Source organism: Phyllobates terribilis, unplaced genomic scaffold (assembly GCF_046119375.1).
Source record: "Phyllobates terribilis strain yellow unplaced genomic scaffold, ASM4611937v1 Scaffold_11__3_contigs__length_659146591, whole genome shotgun sequence".
Classification (NCBI taxonomy): domain Eukaryota; kingdom Metazoa; phylum Chordata; class Amphibia; order Anura; family Dendrobatidae; genus Phyllobates; species Phyllobates terribilis.
In genome coordinates this window covers 428,469,427-428,490,069 of record NW_027362771.1, presented here as the reverse complement: position 1 = coordinate 428,490,069, position 20,643 = coordinate 428,469,427, and the positions used below count along the sequence as shown (strand labels likewise).

Sequence of the window (20,643 nt, the reverse complement as noted above, 5' to 3'; positions counted from 1 at the left end):
TTGAAGGTTGCCTTTTCCAGACGACATGTTTCAGCTCTTTCCAAAGATGCTCAATAGGATTTAGGTCAGGGCTCATAGAAAGCCACTTCAGAATAGTCCAATGTTTTCCTCTTAGCCATTCTTGGGTGTTTTTAGCTGTGTGTTTTGGGTCATTATCCTGTTGCAAGACCCATGACCTGCAACTGAGACCAAGCTTTCTGACACTGGGCAGCACAATTCTCTCTAGAATCCCTTGATAGTCTTGAGATTTCATCGTACCCTGCACAGATTCAAGACACCTTGTGCCAGATGCAGCAAAGCAGCCCCAGAACATAACAAAGCCTCCACCATGTTTCACAGTAGGGACAGTGTTCTTTTCTTGATATGCTTCAATTTTCCGTCTGTGAACATAGAGCTGATGTGCCTTGCCAAAAACTTCCATTTTTGTCTCATCTGTCCATAGGACATTCTCCTAGAAGCTTTGTCGCTTGTCAACATGTAGTTTGGCAAATTCCAGTCTGGCTTTTTTATGATTTTTTTTTCAACAATGGTGTTCTCCTTGGTCGTCTCCCATGAAGTCCACTTTGGATCAAACAACGACGGATGGTGCGATCTGACACTGATGTTCCTTGAGCTTGAAGTTCACCTTTAATCTCTTTAGAAGTTATTCTGGGCTCTTTTGTTACCATTCGTATTATCCGTCTCTTTGATTTGTCATCAATTGTCCTCCTGCGGCCTCGTCCACGGAGGTTGGCTACAGTCCCATGGATCTTAAATTTCTGAATAATATGTGCAACTGTATTCACAGGAACATCAAGCTGTTTGGAGGTGGTCTTATACCCTTTACCTTTAACATTCTTGTCTATAATTTTCTTTCTAACCTCCTGAGGCAACTCTTTCCTTTGCTTCCTCTTGTCCATGTTGACTGTGGTACACACCATGTCACCAAACAGCACAGTGAGTATCTGTAGCCCTATATACAGGCCCACTGACTGATTACAGGATTGTAGACACCTGTGATGCTAATTAGTGGACACAACTTGATTTAATATGTCCCTTTTGTCACATTATTTTCAGAGGTACCATCATTTCTGTCCAGGCCTATTTCATGAGTTTAATTTTTTTTAAATTCTGTGGAAGCAGGGTTGAAAAGCAATGACTGACTTTCATTTGTTCATTTTCATAGATTTTTAATTTATTATTACTTTTGTCAGATTCAAGTTATTTCTGTGACCATTGTGGGTTTTCTTTCATTAAACGAGGGGTACCAACAATTTTGACCACGTGTGTGTGTATATGTACCATTTTAATAATAAGCCTATTACTGCCCTTCAGGAATCCAACTCATTGGACACATACTCATATACAACTTCTGGGAAGACTGATCTTCTATATAACACCAGAAAACATTCATTTTTTACGCAAGGTAATATTCTGCAGTTGTCAGTCACATTTGTGTGGCTATATTACGGCTTCTAATATGTATGCATTTAAAAATGCATTTTTTTTCGTTGTCTTTCGCCTATTGTTTTTTTTTACCTTAGGGCCGTTTTCTAGGTTTTATTGAAGCTAAAACTGAAATAAAATTTGTTCTTGATTCTGTGTGATGATGCCCCAGCTTCTTGCTAACATAACGTACATTTCATAGGTTAGCAAAAAAATAGGGGGCGGGTAGCATTTAGCATGACAGCAGGATATGACTACATAGGTGTAGTTTGTTACTATGGAGATGTATAGGTCTGCATAGGAGCTGTAGGCAACATAGTAGGTTGTTCTTAATAAACACTATTTGTAAAGTTGCTTAATTTTCTTTTCATGTTATGTACAAAAAACAATGTTTAATTATGTACATCAATCCAGAGAACCTTCTAAATATGCATTTACTCACAAGTTTTATGGTTCATTGTATAGCCAGGCGTGGTACAACTGTGCATTGTAATAGTGGTATATTTTTTAGATTTGAATATTCTTCCTCTCCACATGTTACTCTGTTCTAGAAACAGCTGCTTAAAGAAGCATTCCCACCAAACTGTTTGGCTAAACCTGTGTCAATGTATATGTAGCGCCTTTTAAGTCCGGTAATATAATTAATGCACCCCCAGGGCCGTGGGGTACTCGGCAGCCGGGCCTATGGATGCCGGTGGGGATATCACGGTGGCTGGCACGGTCCGTGGCCCAGGGCGGTCACCAAAAAGGGGGGTTATTTACAGGGGATTTGTGAAGTGTTCGTGACGCCACCTGTGGAATGCGGCTAAAGGGAGCCGCCGCTGCGGAGCAGTCCTCTGAGGCAGATGTTAGGGCAGCTTATGATGGAACGGCTCCCCACAGGTGGAGCGGGCCTCAGGGCAGCGTGAGGCTAATGGATGGTGCTGCAGGGGAGAGACGGCCAGGACGGTTCAGGAAGAAATGACAGACACTCACACGGGTGCGCTTCGGTACCTTTACTGCTATAGGTGCAGGTATGGTCCAGGGTACTCGGTAGGCAGGGTGCACTTCTGGACTCTCCCCAGTGAGTGGGTATAGGGCCTCCTGATCCGTTGCTTCCACTTGCTAAGCTTCTGACCTGCCTGGAGCTGTCTCTCTCTCTCTTGCACCTGCTGACCTGGTGGTAGGGCCTTCCCTTGGAGATCACTCTCCCTGGACGCTGGGGCCTCCGTGACTCCTAGCCCTGCTACTGTAGTCCGCGTTGGTCGACCTGGGACTTGTAGTCCTCCAGGTGTCCGGTGATCCCTACTGGGTATGAAGGGACCCAGTAGGCGCGGACCCGGTGTCCGGTGTATATTTCGGGGTGAGCCTGGTACGCTCCTCTACCCCCTTAACTCCTCTCTCCTTTCCTCTTTGCCGTAGGCCTTGGCTCGCCTATGCACAGCAGCCAGCGTGCTGCCTCTTCACTGGTCTAAGTGCCAGCACACTCTCAGACTCTCTCTGTCTGAACTCACCAACTAACTACCTGAGCTGCCTGGCTCCACCCTCCATATATATATATCCCTATCGGGCTCCCTCTGGTGGTCTGAGGTGGTAGGGTGGAGGTATGTGAATGTGTGAGGGCCTCTTGTGGAGAAGTCCATCCATGCACCCTACTGGGTTCTGTGGCACCTAGGTGAAGCAGGGCGCCACATAATCACCGATCACTGTCTTTTCTAGCTTCCAGTGCGGCTCCGTTCCTATTCTGGATCACGTGACGGCTATTCTGACTTGCCTGCTCACACTGTGGTTTATGTCTTGAGTCGGAAGCTGCTTTTATGACTTACGCTTTACGTCTTACGCTTTTAAGCCTATGGAAAGCCAGAATGGGGCTCCTTAGACTTACAATATAAGGCCACGGCCCCATTATCAATATTTGGTCAGTATTCGGTCAGTATTTTTTCTCAGGAGTGGGAGCCAAAACCAGGTGAGGAACAATCAGAGAAAAGGTATAATAGAAACAAGTCACCAATTCTGCATTTATCACCCACTCCTGGTTTTGGCTCCCACTCCTGAGAAAAAATACTAACCGAATACTGACCAAATACTGATAGTGGGGTTGTGGCCTAAAATTGGCTTCCAGCTCACACATAGACCCCAGTGTGAGCCGGCAAGTTGGAATAGCCATCACATGAATGAGAAGAGGACTGGAGCAGCACTGGAAACTGGGGAAGATGGTAATTGGTGAGTATATGACTGCACTATACTTTTTCAAAGGCCTAAACAATAGAGTTTAGTGAGAGGGCTTTTTTAAATGAATGTGCATGGAGATGTGTGTCTTTTTGTAACAATATCTGTTGATGTTTTATACACAACCTATTGTCAGCCAGACAAATAAAGTGCCAATATACTAGTAATAGGCACTGGGTAACAAGCAATATATGAGCTATTTACTGGGGATATTAAAGAGAACCTATTAAAAATTATCCAGTAGCCAAAATAAGTATCAATAAGTCAGACTTTATTAAATATAAAAAATGGCACAGTGAGTTATCACTACTTATTTTGGCTACTGGAAAATTTTTAATAGGTTCTGTTGATGTTTTATAGGATGTGTTGGGACGAGATACTTTGGAATGGCTACTGGAGAGTCAAAGAGAATGGGAAGACAGTGACATTGGGAAGATTTGTACCACTCAAAGCTCTGTTGCTCAGGAGCTGACAAGGAAGAACAAGATGTTCTTGGCCTCTTTTTTAACTAAAAGTGGTTTTCGAGGCATTCGAGGTGAGATACTTTTGGATAATTATCTTATTCAAAAACTGCTAGAAGAACCATCATCACTAATTGTAAAAATACAGATACTAGTCTCATGAATTTAGGTAATGCTGTTTTCTACTAATGTAGACTAGAATTTGCAACAGGTGTCTAAATTATTGTTATGTAGCAATAATAATATTCTTATTGCCAAATTAATAAATAAAATAGCTAGACTTGCTAGCTGACAATTGTTTTATCAATGATAAAAATTATATGATGTTACAGTATATTGATGCTGCAATACACAAACAAGTGCTGCAGTGTATAGTATGACTCATGAAATGAGGAATCACATATATTTTACTTATTATAGTTTATAATCCTTATACAGTGGCTTGAAAAAGTATTCATACCCCATGAACTTTCCACATATTTTCACTTTACACCCACACACTTAAATGGTTTTATTAGTATTTTGTGTTATATACCAACACAAAGTAACAAGTATTTGTGAAAGGAAATTATACATGGCGTTTAGGAATGACTGGACACTTGAAAGTTCAGGTTCTTGCACCTGACTCGAACTTTAGTCCAAAGTTCGGTTCGGGTACCAGAACTGTACCCGAACTTGAACCAGAACCTCATTGAAAATAATGGAGACCCAAACTTTGGATCTGGAAAAAAAAATCTCCCTCTCTCTCATTCTCTCTCTGCAACTGACTTCGCCCAAAACTCCAAACATTGCAACGGACTTCCGGGAGAAGTCCGTGTTCGGAATTTAGTACCGGACACTAACTGGGTTTGGGTTTGTTGATCTCTAATGGTGTTCTAGTTATTTTAAATATATAAATCTGAAAATTGTGACGTGCATTTGTATTCAGTCCCCTCCAGTCAATACTTTGTAAGACCACTTTTCACTGCAATTACTGCAAGTCTTTTGACATATATCTACCAGATTTGCACATCTAGAGGCTGAAATCTTTGCCCATTCGTCTTTGCACACTTGCTCTAGCTCAGTGAGATTGGATAGAAATTGTCTGTGAACAGCAGTTTTCAAATCTTGCCATAGTTTCTCAAAAGGATTTAGGTCTGGACTTTGACTTGGCCATTCACACACATAATTATGCTTTGATCTAAACCATTCCATTGTCACTCTGCATGCTTAAGGTTGTTGTCCTGCTGGAAGGTGAATCTACACCCCAGTCTGAAGTCTTTTGCAGCCTCTAACAGGTTTTTCCTCCAGGATTACCCTGTATTTTGATCCATCTTTCCATCAACTCTGACCAGCTTCCCTGTCCCTGCTGAAGAAAAGCATCCATACAACATGATGCTGCTACCACCATGTTTGACTGTGGGGTGGTGTTTTCAGAGTGATGTGCAGTGTTAGTTTTCTGCAACGTATAGCATTTTGCAATTAGTGAATTATAGTTGTGTAATGACCGGAGGTCCGAGAGAGATCCAGTGAGTCACAAACTGAGACAGAGACAGAAATAAACAACACTTTCTTAGTAAAACAGGAATTAGACTAAAATTCAGTATTGCATGAATCAGTCTCAGGTTCTACCTGGGACACTGTCTCTACTAACTACACACAATCAGCAAAAGCTGAAATCAATGTGCCAATCTCAAGGTTTCCAGTTTATGTGAATTATACTAAAGATCTGGAACAATTTTACCTAAACACTGTGTCAGTCTAGTGTGGGTGTTCTATAGGACCACTGAGATGGCACACTGAGTGTAATCCAACCAGTACTAACAATGACAATGCATGAAACTATACCAATTGCTCTTATACCCCTAGTATAGGGATACCTGGGTATCTTAAAGTTACGGTACCGTTAACCTCAAATGTGGTCTATCACAGGCCTGTGAATCGCGGTGGCTGCAGCTAGTCCCGGAAAACTTTGGTGCCAAATAAAAAGCAACGTTTACAAAAACAGCAAAGGTTCCTTGTCTTGTAGGCCGATGCTGAGCCCACACGCCGGGGACTTTAGTCCTGTAGCCTCAGGTTAAGGTCTGGGAAGAACTCTTCACCAGGCTTTTCAGTATCCTCTCAATGTGAATGGCACCGGACCTCGTCTCTCCACTCGCAGTCACTCACTGTTTTCCAGACCACCGACCACGTGCTCCATCACAGAGATGATATCCTCAGTCTCTTTCCCTCTCACTCGACACTTGGCTCGTTAACCACAAAGTCTCTAGTCCACTCAGCATGGACTTCCACAAAACTCCAAAGAGCCACACAGCTTTCCCCAGCTCAGCACTCGTTCTTAAGCAGGGACACAGCTTCACCAGGGTCAGGGGTTAACAACACCCACAGGAAATCATGTATAGAGAGAGTCTTGTTGAAGTTCAGTGCTCTCAGTGCTCACAGTTCTCCTCAGACTCTCCTTCCAGTGTCTCACACAGCAGACACCCTCAGAACACACGGTCTCCCGATCTGCCCATGCTCTGAGCTCAGCCAGGCAAAACCCACAGGGTCCTAATGCTCTCATGCTGCTATCACAGTTCACACTCTCAGAGTTGTCTTGTGAACAGATTCTCCCACCTTATTTGTGGATTTCTGCAGCTCCTCCACAGTGACCATGGGCCTTTTGGCTGCTTCTTTAATTAATGCTCTCCTTGCTTGGGATATCAGTTTAGGTGGACGATCATGTCTTGATAGGTTTGCAGTTTTGTCATACTCCCTCCATTTTTGGATGATATATTGAATAGTGCTCCGTAAGATGTTCAGAGCTATTCTATTTTTTTATAACCTACCATATTTTTCAGACTATAAGATGCACCGGACCATAAGACGCACCTAGGTTTTAGAGGAGGAAAATAGAATAAAAATGTAAGCAAAAAATGTGGTCATGATGCACTGTTAAGGGGGAGGGGGCCTGCTGCTGACACTGTTATAGGGGTAATGTCCCCCAATTCTGTTAATATCCCCCATCCTGGTATATATGGTTCCCTCATCCTGGTATGCATGGCACCCCAATCCCTCATTCTGGTATGCATGGCACCCCTCATCCCTCTTCCTGGTATGTATGGCACCCTTCATCCCTCATACTGGAATGTATGGCACCCTTCATCCCTCATACTGGAATGTATGGCATTCTTCATCCCTCTTCCTGGAATATATGGCACCCCCCATAGCTCTTCCTGGTATGCATGGCACCCCTCTGCCTCGTACGCATGGCCCCCCTCATCCCTCCTCCTGGTATGTATGGCACCCTTCACCCCTCTTCCTGGTATGCATGGCCCCCCTCATTCCTCATCCCTCATCCTGGTATGCTTGGCACCCCTCATCCTGGTATGTATGGCACCCCCTGATCCCCATCACGCTGCACATAAAAAGACAAAAAAACAATTATACTTACCTCCTCTCTGCTGCAGCGCTGCATCCCACTCTGCTGCTGACACTGCTCTCACTGTGTAAGCCGCGCATGGTATCACTGCCATGCACCCTCACACTGTGAGATGCTCTGCTGGAATAGTCACTGCTCCCTACGCTAGGACTGTGTGCGTAGGGAGCAGTGACCATTCACTATCCTTAATAGTGCGCACACTGTACCCGCAGCGCGGCTCCTGCTGCGGCCGTCGGTCATGTGTGCCAGATATTAAAGCACATGAAGATTCACTACAACCCATGGGAGTGGGTTGTAGTGAATATTCATGGTCTTTAATAGCGGGCACACATAACTGCTAGCGCAGCAGGAGCCGCCCTGCGGGTACAGTGTGCGCACTATTAAGGAAAATTAATATTCATTTTCTATAGTAGCGGGCTCAGTGTAGGCTGCAGCAGGTGGCTGCTGCCTCCTGTGCCCCACTCATCCCCCTCTGCCGCTCCCCCCACCACCACCCATAGTGTATGTGTGTGTGTATGTATGTGTGTGTATATATACAGTATATATATGTATATATATATATATATATATGTATATATATATATATATATATACATATGTATATATATATATATATACATATATATATATATATATATATATACAGTGCTGGCCAAAAGTATTGGTACCCCTGCAATTCTGTCAGATAATACTCAGTTTCTTCCTGAAAATGATTGCAATCACAAATTCTTTGGTATTATTGTCTTCATTTAATTTGCTTGCAAGAAAAAAACACAAAAGAGAATGAAGCAAAAATCAAATCATTGATCATTTCACACAAAACTCCAAAAAAGGGCCGGACAAAAGTATTGCCACCCTCAGCCTAATACTTGGTTGCACAACCTTTAGCCAAAATAACTGCGAACAACCGCTTCCGGTAACCATCAATGAGTTTCTTACAATGCTCTGCTGGAATTGTAGACCATTCTTCTTTGGCAAACTGCTCCAGGTCCCTAATATTTGAAGGATGCCTTCTCCAAACTGCCATTTTGAGATCTCTCCACAGGTGTTCTATGGGATTCAGGTCTGGACTCATTGCTGGCCACCTTAGAAGTCTCCAGTGCTTTCTCTCAAACCATTTTATAGTGCTTTTGGAAGTGTGTTTTGGGTCATTGTCCTGCTGGAAGACCCATGACCTCTGAGGGAGACCCAGCTTTCTCACACTGGGCCCTACATTATGCTGCAAAATTAGTTGGTAGTCTTCAGACTTCATAATGCCATGCACACGGTCAAGCAGTCCAGTGCCAGAGGCAGCAAAGCAACCCCAAAACATCAGGGAACCTCCGCCATGTTTGACTGTAGGGACCATGTACTTTTCTTTGAATGCCTCTTTGTTTTTCCTGTACACTCTATGTTGATGCTTTTTCCCAAAAAGCTCTACTTTTGTCTCATCTGACCAGAGATCATTCTTCCAAAACATTTTAGGCTTTCTCAGGTAAGTTTTGGCAAACTCCAGCCTGGCTTTTTTATGTCTCGGGGTAAGAAGTGGGGTCTTCCTGGGTATCCTACCATACAGTCCCTTTTCATTCAGACGTCGACGGATAGTACGGGTTGACACTGTTGTACCCACAGACCGCAGAGCAGCTTGAACTTGTTTGGATGTTAGTCGAGGTTCTTTATCCACCATCCGCACAATCTTGCGTTGAAATCTCTCGTCAATTTTTCTTTTCCGTCCACATCTAGGGAGGTTAGCCACAGTGCCATGGGCTTTAAACTTCTTGATGACACTGCGCACGGAAGACACAGGAACATTCAGGTCTTTGGAGATGGACTTGTAGCCTTGAGATTGCTCATGCTTCCTCACAATTTGGTTTCTCAAGTCCTCAGACAGTTCTTTGGTCTTCTTTCTTTTCTCCATGCTCAATGTGGTACACACAAGGACACAGGACAGAGGTTGAGTCAACTTTAATCCATGTTAACTGGCTGCAAGTGTGATTTAGTTATTGCCAACACCTGTTAGGAACCACAGGTAAGTTACAGGTGCTGTTAATTACACGAATTAGAGAAGCATCACATGATTTTTCAAAGGGTGCCAATACTTTTGTCCACCCCTTTTTTAGGCTTGGTGTGGAATTATATCCAATTTTGCTTTAGGACAATTTTTTTTGTGTTTTTTCCATTGAAGACAAATTAAATGAAGAGAATAATACCAAAGAATTTGTGATTGCAATCATTTTCAGGAAGAAACCGAGTATTATCTGACAGAATTGCAGGGGTGCCAATACTTTTGGCCAGCACTGTATATACTAGATGGTGGCCCGATTCTAACGCATCGGGTATTCTAGAATATGTATGCGGCCGACCGGGCGCGACTAATCAGCGAAGCAGTGTTTAAATGGGTTGTGCACTACTTTAAATTAACCCCCCAATGTATCCCCCCGGGGCCCCTAATGAATTTTGTAATTACGTCATGTTGTCAAAACTGCTTGTGAAAACATCGCTGACCGCGCACAGCCAGCACGTAGTTCCCCCGGCTGCAGCCGGCTCCTGCTTCTGCTTACATCACGACTATTTGCGGCTGAAGCCAGGGGTCTCCTGTTCAACGTACCACTGTTAATGAAACGTGACAGAAGTACGTCACACTTTGACTGACCGTGTTTAGTAAACGTGACTGAACTATGTCGCGCTGTGACTGACAGAACGTATTCATTAAACGTAACAGAAGTACATCACACACTGAGACTGACAAAACATGTTCAGTACGTCATGGGCATTTGGTGAGTCACATGACCATATGGGCGGAGTCAGCCCTGCTATCTCCTGACTTGTTCTGAAATCCCGCGTCGCTGATTGGCCGCGGCCGGACCAATCAGCGACACGGGATTTCCTGGACGGACAGACAGACGGGATAAGCCGATTATATAGTAGATATATATGTATATATATATATATATATATATATATACAGTATATATAATATACACACACATACAGTACATACAGTGCCTTGTGAAAGTATTTGGCCCCCTTGAACTTTTCTACCTTTTGCCACATTTCTGGCTTCAAACATGAAGATATAAAATTCAAATTTTTTTGGGATGAATCAACAACAAGTGGGACACAATCATGAAGTGGAACGAAATTTATTGGATATTTTAAACTTTTAAAAAAAATTAAAAACTGAAAAGTGGGGCGTGCAATATTATTCGGCCCCCTTGAGTTAATACTTTGTAGCGCCACCTTTTGCTGCGATTACAGCTGCAAGTTGCTTGGGGTATGTCTCTATCAGTTTTGCACATTGAGAGGCTGAAATTCTTGCCCATTCTTCCTTGCAAAACAGCTCGAGCTCAGTGAGGTTGGATGGAGGGCGTTTGTGAACAGCAGTTTTCAGCTCTTTCCACAGATTCTCGATTGGATTCAGGTCTGGACTTTGACTTGGCCATTCTAACACCTGGATATGTTTATTTTTGAACCATTCCATTGTAGATTTTGCTTGATGTTTGGGATCATAGGCGGATTATAATGAGGGCAATCCGGGCTACCGCCCGGGGCCTCCAGTCTCCATGGGACCACTCCCCCAGCAGCGGTGCACGGCCGCTGCTTCTTCTTCGGCCGGGCCAGCACTGCAGCAGTTAACTTCCTTGTGTCCTGGCCCGGCTGCGTCACTGCTAGGAGACACGGCCCTGTGCGCGGCCGTGTCTCCTAGCTGTGACGTCACGCAGTGCGCGCCTGGCCTGCACTGCTACTTACCACCGGAGAGGAACAGGAGCCAGAAGGACTGGAGCCGAGCCGGGGGATGGTGAGTGTGTGTGTGAGAGAGAGTGTGTATGTGTGAGAGTGAGTGTGTGTGTGTATGTATGTGTGTGCAGGCAGATATCATTGTGTGATGTCTGTTTATATGTATTTTTGTGTTTCAAATGTGTTTATGCGAGTATGTATATGTCTGTATATGTTTGTGTGCGTGACTGCGTGCGGCCTCCTGCTGAGTATAGATGGCACCGTGCGGCCTCCTGCTGTCTCTGGAGGGGGGGCCGTGCGGCCTCCCGCTGTGTATAGATGGCTCCGTGCGGCCTCCCACTGTGTATAGATGGCACCGTGCGGCTGCCTGCTGTGTATAGATGGCACAGTGCGTCCTCCCGCTGTGTCTAGATGGCTCCGTGCGGCTCCCTGCTGTGTATAGATGGCACAGTGCGGCCTCCCGCTGTGTATAGATGGCTCCGTGCGGGCTCCCTGCTGTGTATAGATGGCTCCGTGCGGCCTCCCGCTGTGTATAGATGGCTCCGTGCGGCCTCCCGCTGTGTATAGATGGCTCCATGCGGCCTCCCGCTGTGTATAGGTGGCTCCATGCGGCCTCCCGCTGTGTACAGATGGCTACGTGCGGCCTCCCGCTGTGTATAGATGGCCCCGTGCGGCCTCCCGCTGTGTATAGATGGCTCCGTGCGGCCTCCCGCTGTGTATAGATGGCTCTGTGTGGCCTCCCGCTGTGTATAGATGGCTCTGTGTGGCCTCCCGCTGTGTACAGATGGCTCCGTGCGGCCTTTCGCTGTGTATAGATGGCTCCGTGCGGCCTCCCGCTGTGTATAGATGGCTACGTGTGGCCTCCCGCTGTGTACAGATGGCTACGTGCGGCCTCCCGCTGTGTATAGGTGGCTACATGCGGCCTCCCGCTGTGTACAGATGGCTACGTGCGGCCTCCCGCTGTGTATAGGTGGCTACGTGCGGCCTCCCGCTGTGTATAGATGGCTACGTGCGGCCTCCCACTGTGTATAGATGGCACCGTGCGGCTCCCTGCTGGTATAGATGGCTCCGTGCGGCCTCCCGCTGTGTATAGATGGCGCCGTTCGGCCTCCCGCTGTGTATAGATGGCTACGTGTGGCCTCCCGCTGTGTACAGATGGCTACGTGCGGCCTCCCGCTGTGTATAGATGGCTACGTGCGGCCTCCCGCTGTGTATTGATGGCTCCGTGCGGCCTCCCGCTGTGTATAGATGGCTCCGTGCGGCCTCCCGCTGTGTATAGATGGCTCCATGCGGCCTCCCGCTTTGTATAGATGGCTCCGTGCGGCCTCCTGCCGTGTATAGATGGCTCCGTGTGGCCTCCTGCCATGTATAGATGGCTCAGTGTGGCCTCCTGCTGTGTATAGATGGCTACGTGTGCTCAATATTGAGTCATACAATTAATGTAAGGCTATGTGCCCACGATGCAGAAATGCTCCGGATTTTTTTTGAGCGTTTCTGCATCTCCCTGGCAGAAAAAACGCATGCGGATTGTACATGCGGATTGTACATGCGTTTTTCCTGCCAGGGACATGCGGATGTGAAGCGTTCTTCACATGCATTTCCGCATGCGGGTTGACAAGCGCTTTCCAAGCGATTTTAGCATCACTTGGAAAGTGCTTGACAACTTGGTCACACTATATAAATCCATGCAACCGGCATGGATTTATATAGTGTGACCGTAAAAGAATGGTAAAAAATAAATATATGCTTACCTTCTGATGGCCTGCCGACGTCAGCGGTCGCGTGACCTGTCACATGACTAAATGACGTCACGGCAGGTCCTTTTCAGACCATCGCAAGCTGCTGGCAAGCCAGGACGCATCGGATAAAGACACCGGGGGCCATCAGAAGGTAAGTATAATATTTATTTTTTATTTTATTCTTTTTTTTACAGGTTCTATGGTACCCGGGTCCGGAGGAGAGTCTCCTCTTCTCCAAACCCGGGTACCATCCGCACATTGAAACGCATGGATTCTGCATGTACAGATGCAGTGATGCGGATTACATGCGTTCCAATGCAAGTCAATGGCGGCGAAAGCGCCGCACTTCCGCAAAATAATTGTTAGTGCTGCGGATTTTTCCGCAATGATAATCCGCAGCGGAAATTTCCGCAGCATGTGCACAGCACATGCGGATTATCATTGGGGAACATGGCAGACCTTCTACCAAGCGTTTTTTAAGCGTTTCTGCAGCGGAATTGCAGCTGCAGAAACGCTTAAAAAACGCGTAGTGGGCACACAGCCTAAAAAAATTCTTATAATTAATATTGTGCCAAATTAATTTCACATGAACTATCACATGATCTATCACAGGGGATCATGTGACATGTCACGTGATACATCAGGTGTGTGTGTGTGAGGTGGGGGGTCCGCGCCTTCTAAACTGCCCGGGGCCCTTGCTACTCTTAATCCACCCCTGTTTGGGATCATTGTCTTGTTGGAAGATAAATCTCCGTCCCAGACTCAGGTCTTTTGCAGACTCCAACAGGTTTTCTTCCAGAATGGTCCTGTATTTGGCTCTGTCCATCTTCCCATCAATTTTAACCATCTTCCCTGTCCCTGCTGAAGAAAAGCAGGTCCAAACCATGATGCTGCCACCACCATGTTTGGCAGTGGGGATGGTGTTTTGAGGGTGATGAGCTGTGTTGCTTTTACGCCAAACATATCGTTTTGCATTGTGGCCAAAAAGTTTGATTTTGGTTTCATCTGACCAGAGCACCTTATTCCACATGTTTGGTGTGTCTCCCAGGTGGCTTGTGGCAAACTTCAAACGAGACTTTTTATGGATATCTTTGAGAAATGGCTTTCTTCTTGCCACTCTTCCATAAAGGCCAGATTTGTGCAGTGTACAACTGATTGTTGTCCTATGGAAAGACTCTCCCACCTCTGTTGTAGATCTCTGCAGTTCATCCAGAGTGATCATGGACCTTTTGGCTGCATCTCTGATCAGTCTTCTCCTTGTTCGAGATGAATGTTTAGAGGGATGGCCGGGTCTTGGTAGATTTGCAGTGATCTGATACTCCTTCCATTTCAATATGATCGCTTGCACAGTGCTCCTTGAAGTGTTTAAAACTTGGGAAATCTTTTTGTATCCAAAACCGGCTTTAAACTTCGCCACAACAGTATCTCGGACCTGCCTGGTGTGTTCCTTGGTCTTCATAATGCTCTCTGCACTTGAAACAGAACCCTGAGACTATCACAGAGCAGGTGCATTTATACGGAGACTTGGATTCTATTTATCATTACCAGTCATTTAGGACAACATTGGATCATTCAGAGATTCTCACTGAACTTCTGGAGTGAGTTTGCTGCACTGAAAGTAAAATGGCCGAATGGGGGCCAAATACTTTCACAAGGCACTATATATATATATATATATATATATATATATATATATACACAGTATATATATGTGTATGTGTGTATATATATATATACATACATATACGGACTGTTTATTTTCCATTGTGGTGCAGTTATAGCTTTTGTATCCAGAAGAGGCTGTGTTTGTTAAGCTGGACGGTTTATTGACATTTAATAAACCACATGTTTGCTTTGAATCAACGAATTGGACACTGTGTGTGCGCCAGCATCTACCTGAGAACTGATCCCTTACAATTTTTAAAATAATTTGAAAAACATGTATCATTTCCTTTACACTTTACAAATACTTGCTGCTTTGTCTTGTTATAGCACAGAAAATCCCAATAAAATATGTTTAAGTTTGTAGGTGTAACATGAAAAATGTAGAAAAGTTCATGGGATAGGAATACTTTTTCAAGGCATTGTAAATGTGAGTACAAGAAAAGGATGAACACATGAAGATATTAATTTAGTGTTAATGAGCAGTAGATGGATAACTGTCCTTTTATGCTTGTATCTGTCATCATAGACCCTATTCCCAAATGTGTGGACATGAGAGTAACATTTCCATCAGCCTGGAGCCCCTCTCAGATTAATGGCATGCCTTTATCAGAATTTGAAGGCTGTTTGGCAGTTATCACACAAGATTTGAGTTTTTCAGTGGATCAAGCAAAAGCTGCTCTAGGAAAAGCAAAACAGGTAAAATGTCCTTGGCTATAAGAATGGGTGTTTATTTTAGCCTTAAAGGGTTATATTCTTCTTCATAAATAGGTATTGTCGGATAGTGCTCATAGATACAAGCAATTTTGTAATTTATCGATCATTAAAATTTTCAGCCGATCTTGAGGTATTAACATTTTTCTTTTGTTTAGAGCTCTTTGCTCTGGAGACCGACCACTGCTGCTATATAGCAAAATCTGTATCCTAGAACTGTTTGGAGCTCTGAACCCCAAGGAAGAATCGTACTAACAAATACTTTGTGGTATATAATAATAAAGACTATATTTTTGTATAAATTCATTAAAATCTATGTAGTGAATAAATACAGATGGGTATATGGTGAGGATACAGAAGCCTATGAACAGAAACAGCAATCATTGCATACAAAAGTTTATGCTATAACAATGATGAGAGGAAACAGTCACATCATAGTTCACATCCAGCCACAAGGCTGTGTTGTAATACAAACCTCAGAGTCCAATATAAGGTACAAGAAAGTATTCAACTGATCAAAAAATTACGACTCTGCAATGTAATCAAGAGGCTATAGACTCACCAAGGTTATAGTGCTCTATCTTTATCTCTCATCCTAAAGTGCAAAGTAGTGCTTACCCATGTTTGCAAAGTAACAGGTGACCATTTGTGGCGTCGCCCAGACGCATGTTTCGCGTGTTGGGCTTCCTCTGGGAGCGTGGGGCTGGATGTAGACTATGATGTGACTGCTCGGTTTTCTCTCATCATTGTGATTGCATAAACTTTTGATTGCTGTTTCCATTCGTAGGCTTCTGTATCCTCACCATATACCCATCTGTATTTATTCATTAAGTAGATTTTAATGGTATGGTTGAACAGTATTGGAATGGTGTATAGGTGTATTGTCCCTAGGGACCCACTGACATGTATATTTGGGTACTTTGAGGTAATAAAAACAGACAACATGACCAAAATAGCAATTGCGAGATTTTTTATTGCCAGAAAATTGATTGCAAAATATTGGATTAGAGAGGAGCCCCCGTCCAGACTCGAATTCATTGCCCAAACGAACTATATAATTCAACTTGAAAAAAGTATTTACACCAAGCGGAATAAGCAGGAATACTTCCATAAATTATGGCAGCCATGGTTGGATAGAATTAATTAGAGTACACCTATATATACTACTGTAGAGTAAAACTCTTGGTAAACTGCATGGCGGAGTGGAGAGGGAAGAAGGAAAGAAGAAAAAGGAGAAGAGAAGGAAAGGAAGTAGGGGAAGGAGTAAAGTAGGGGAGAAAAGGAAAGGAAAGAAAGGGGGAATAAAATTAAAAAAGAGAAAGAAAGGTCTCCATGGGGGGGTAAGGGAAGGGGGGAACTTACTGTAATATTGTAAAACAAGTATTGTCATGTAATATCGGTTCCAAGTTTTATGTTTAATAAAAAATTATCTGATTAAAAAAAAAGTAGATTTTAATGAATTTATAATAATAAAGACTATATTTTTTATATACCACAAAGTATTTGTTAGTACAATACTTCATTGGGGTTCAGAGCGCCAAACATTTATAGGCTATATATATACAGGGAGTTAAACCCCTCTTTCCTTGTTAGGACTATGAGATTTGTATATGTGACGCCTCGCCCTGAGCGGCAGGGTTACTCGGAGCCGGGTCAGTGTAGGTGTTGCGGGGCATGTCAGTCGTGGCCTGGACCCGTTCCGTGCCCAGGGCTGTCACATAAAAATATTAATGATGGATGAATGGGCTTATTGGATGAGTGGTTGTTTTACTACGCCACCTGTGGTTTCTGGTGAAGGACACCAGCGCTGCAACAGTCCACTGAGGCTGGTGTTGGGGGCAGCTAGGATGGGACGGCTCCCCACAGGTGGAGCAGGCCTCAGGGCAGTGTGCGAAGGGACGGTGGGTGCAGTGCCGCGCAGGAATAAACAAGCGGAGGCGGTGAATGAAGTCATCCGGGTCTTTACTCACTTTAGATGAACTTTCAGCCGCAAAGCTTCTCTCTGCTACACACGGCGTACTGCGGCCACCGGGAAGGGGGTTCAGCACTTCCCAGGTAGATCAGGAGCACCTGTCGAGACCCCGCTAGTGTGTGTTCCTCTCCTTGGTAAGTTCTCCCACTGAGTCTTCTGACTGTGTGTGGTATGAACGTGGTGTAAGGCCGGGTCCCACTGGATAAACGCAGTGTGAGCGATACAGGTGGCGACTCCGCTCCGTCCGTATCCCTCTGGGATCCACTAAGCCTCTGGGCTTTTCTGACTGAGACGTCAAGTGACAAAGTCAGATATCGGGGGCTGGTTACCCCTCTTGCAGCAGGAATCCCTCTGGCTAGGCCAGAGTAAAGAATACAGGTGGCGACTCCGCTCCGTCTGTATCCCCCTGGGATCCTTTTGCCTGTGGAGCCTATCTCCTCTGCTCCCCTCCAAGGCCTTCTTAGGACAGGACTCTGACCGGGTAGAGACAGTGGTTAACTCTGACCCGCTCCTTGTCTCAAGGCCAGAGTACGAGGACAGCGAATCTTCAGCCAGCTACAGACTCTTGCTGGACCCTGACAGAAGACCCTCAATCAAAGACCTTGAACTTAAGATGGCCGAAGATTAAATATGAATCAATAAGTGCTTCCTAAAAGTGTGTCCTCCACCCTCACCCACTACATGGTTCCCCCTATCTTTGGTTCCCCCCATCTCCTCTATCCCGGGCCGGGGCAGCACCCTGGTGCATTTAGGTCCCCTACAGGACAGGAGTGGTGTAGTGTTGAGTGGTGAAGTGGGGTCCTGAGTGGTGCTCCATGCTTACCTGGAAGAGGAGATACCACACCTCAATCTGAGGTGCAGTACCCCTGTGGCGACTGAACCCTCAGGGGCACCACATATATACCCACTGTGAGGGTATTGTTCATATATAGCAAAATCCGAGCAGTGGTTGTAGGCTCCTTTCTAGTTAGCTCGTAAGCACTGTTTGGATGCTGGCCAGGATCTCTGGAGTGAGCTGTTACCTTCTAATCCCAGCCAGCTTCAGCACAATGCTTACAAGGTAGACAGCAGTGGTGGTCAGTCTCCAAGGCAATGAGCTGTAAAAAAAAAAAAAAAAAAAGTGTTAGTATCTCAATGGTGACTGCAATTTTTAATAAGCAGTAAATCAGTAAATTGCAAATGTGCTAGTTTTTACAAACACTATATCCATTTATAAAGACTGGAATATCAGTTAAAAAGGGAATTTGTTGTCAGAAAATGACCCATTGTTAATTCATATTTGTGTTACATGTTTTTGTTTTTTCTTGCCAATGTTTTTTTTATATCATGATATGAAAAAACTAAATTAATATCTTGCAATTTTAACACTGTAAGTTTCCTTTTCATTAAAGGGAGCCTGTTATGTGATTTTTTAGTATGATACTAATGGTATCCTGAAATAGACTACTTTACACATTACACTACTGCTCCCATAGACATACACAGAGCAGGGTCACACATTACACCACTGCTTGTGAGATTAGATGCGTGTGTTACTCTAAGCACATCCAATCTCCACACGTGATACACTCCACATATCTAACCCAGCTTATGATACAGCGAGTAGCACCAACTTAGAGAATCTGCGCTGCCGGCCGACCTCGGTGACACTGTCTACTTTGCAGTCACCAACAAAATGGCTCCGCATTGTGATCCTAAACTTCATCCTTTCTTATCCTGTTACAAACACCCAGAAGGGGAGGAGAGGAACGACATCACACACATGTGAGCAGACCCCGCCCACATTTACTGCAGTCGTAATGTGAGCTAGTTGTACACTAGGTTTTCATGGCAAATTTCAGCACCTGCTCCCCCTAGTATTTAAAAGTGGAAATCATCATAGACTATCATCATAGATCGACTACAGACTTTTCTTCTTAGACCAGACAACCCCTTCATGTAAAAACCTCTCATGTACAAAAATTAGTGATTATGCTCATTAAGAGGTCCCATAGGGCGCAGACAAACAGCAATGTCAAATTACTTGGTCATCTAAATACTTTTGTGTTCAGCTTTTATGTCACTCATCGCTATTTGTGTTACAGGTGTTTGGAGGAGTTAAATCTATGAGTTCAGCACAAATTCTTCAGCTCAGTCACCTTATTACTTTCATGACTGAGAAGGACCTCAATGAGATCAATATTTCAGACTGGGGCGTTGTTTCTTCATTGGGAAGAATGGAAAACTGGACTTGGAAACAGGTCTGATATTCTTGAATATGTGATTCAGTTTTGGGCTCCATATTCTAAAAAGGATATTGGAAAGTGAGAGTCAGTTTACTGGCGGACAACCAGATTATTACATGGGATGAAAGGCCCCTCATATGATGAGAGGGTAGAAAAGTTGGGCTTCATTAGCTTAGAAAAAGGCACCTCAAAGGAGATCTCATTCATATGTATGGTCAATACAAATACTGACACATGACTTATTCCTTCCAAAGACCATACTAACGACCAGGGGGTACTCATTATGGGTGGAAGAAAGGCAATTCCGGCAGTTAAATAGGAAAGGGTTCTTTTCAGTTAGAGCAGTCAGGATGTGGAATGCCCGAGCACAAGAGGTAGTAATGACAGATACTATAACAACATTTAAAAGAGGGCTTGATGCTTTTCTTATAACACATGGCATTCTGGTTTGAAAATAATGTAGTGATAGAGAACGTAGAACTGATAGAAAAAGGTAATATTTGATGGACTTATGTCTTTTTCCAACCTACGTAACTACATAACGCTAGCTGATTCACATTGGATTGAGAATTATAGTTTTAGTCTTTCTTTTTGTCTTTTTACAGTAAAATTGTCTGTAAATTTCCTGAATCATGGTGACAATCTCTGTACAGCATTACACCATATGTTGATGATATATAAGCAGCAGGAAATAAATACATTTCATATTCTTGATTATTTTCTGCTTTTTTTCTGCAGATGAAAACATTGACATTCAGTGTCCTTCGTCAGAACAAGAAAGGCTCATCGGACCTGGATCTTATGGAGCTGACTGCTCTTGGACATCTACTCTGTGGTCTTGGAGTAGAGGAGTTAAAGAAAATAAATCCCCAAGAGTTCAGGTTGCCTTCTAGCATTTGTTTTTTACAATGATTGAGTATACAATGACCATGGTTTTGCAGTGAGACTGGAAGTTTATTGAAACATAGAAACACGAGACTGGAAAACTCTTTGAACATATTAATGACTTTTTGAAATGGAGATATTGTCCTTCCCGTGCTTGAGTTATAGTATAAAAATGCCCTAAGTTTGAATAAAGGTAAATGTACCGACCTTAGCATAATAAAAGCATACTATTTCT

General features: G+C 44.1%; 1 protein-coding gene across 1 annotated transcript in view; it reads left to right on the top strand.

The window, feature by feature from the left end:
- Positions 1-20,643, top strand: part of STRC (stereocilin) — a 109,474-nt gene that overhangs the window by 76,595 nt on the left and 12,236 nt on the right. Inside the window, exons 20-24 of the mRNA XM_073654728.1 lie at positions 1,315-1,405; positions 3,994-4,168; positions 15,142-15,311; positions 19,383-19,538; positions 20,262-20,404. Of these exons, the coding sequence (XP_073510829.1) occupies positions 1,315-1,405; positions 3,994-4,168; positions 15,142-15,311; positions 19,383-19,538; positions 20,262-20,404 (735 nt within the window). The remainder of the gene's footprint in view (positions 1-1,314; positions 1,406-3,993; positions 4,169-15,141; positions 15,312-19,382; positions 19,539-20,261; positions 20,405-20,643) is intronic.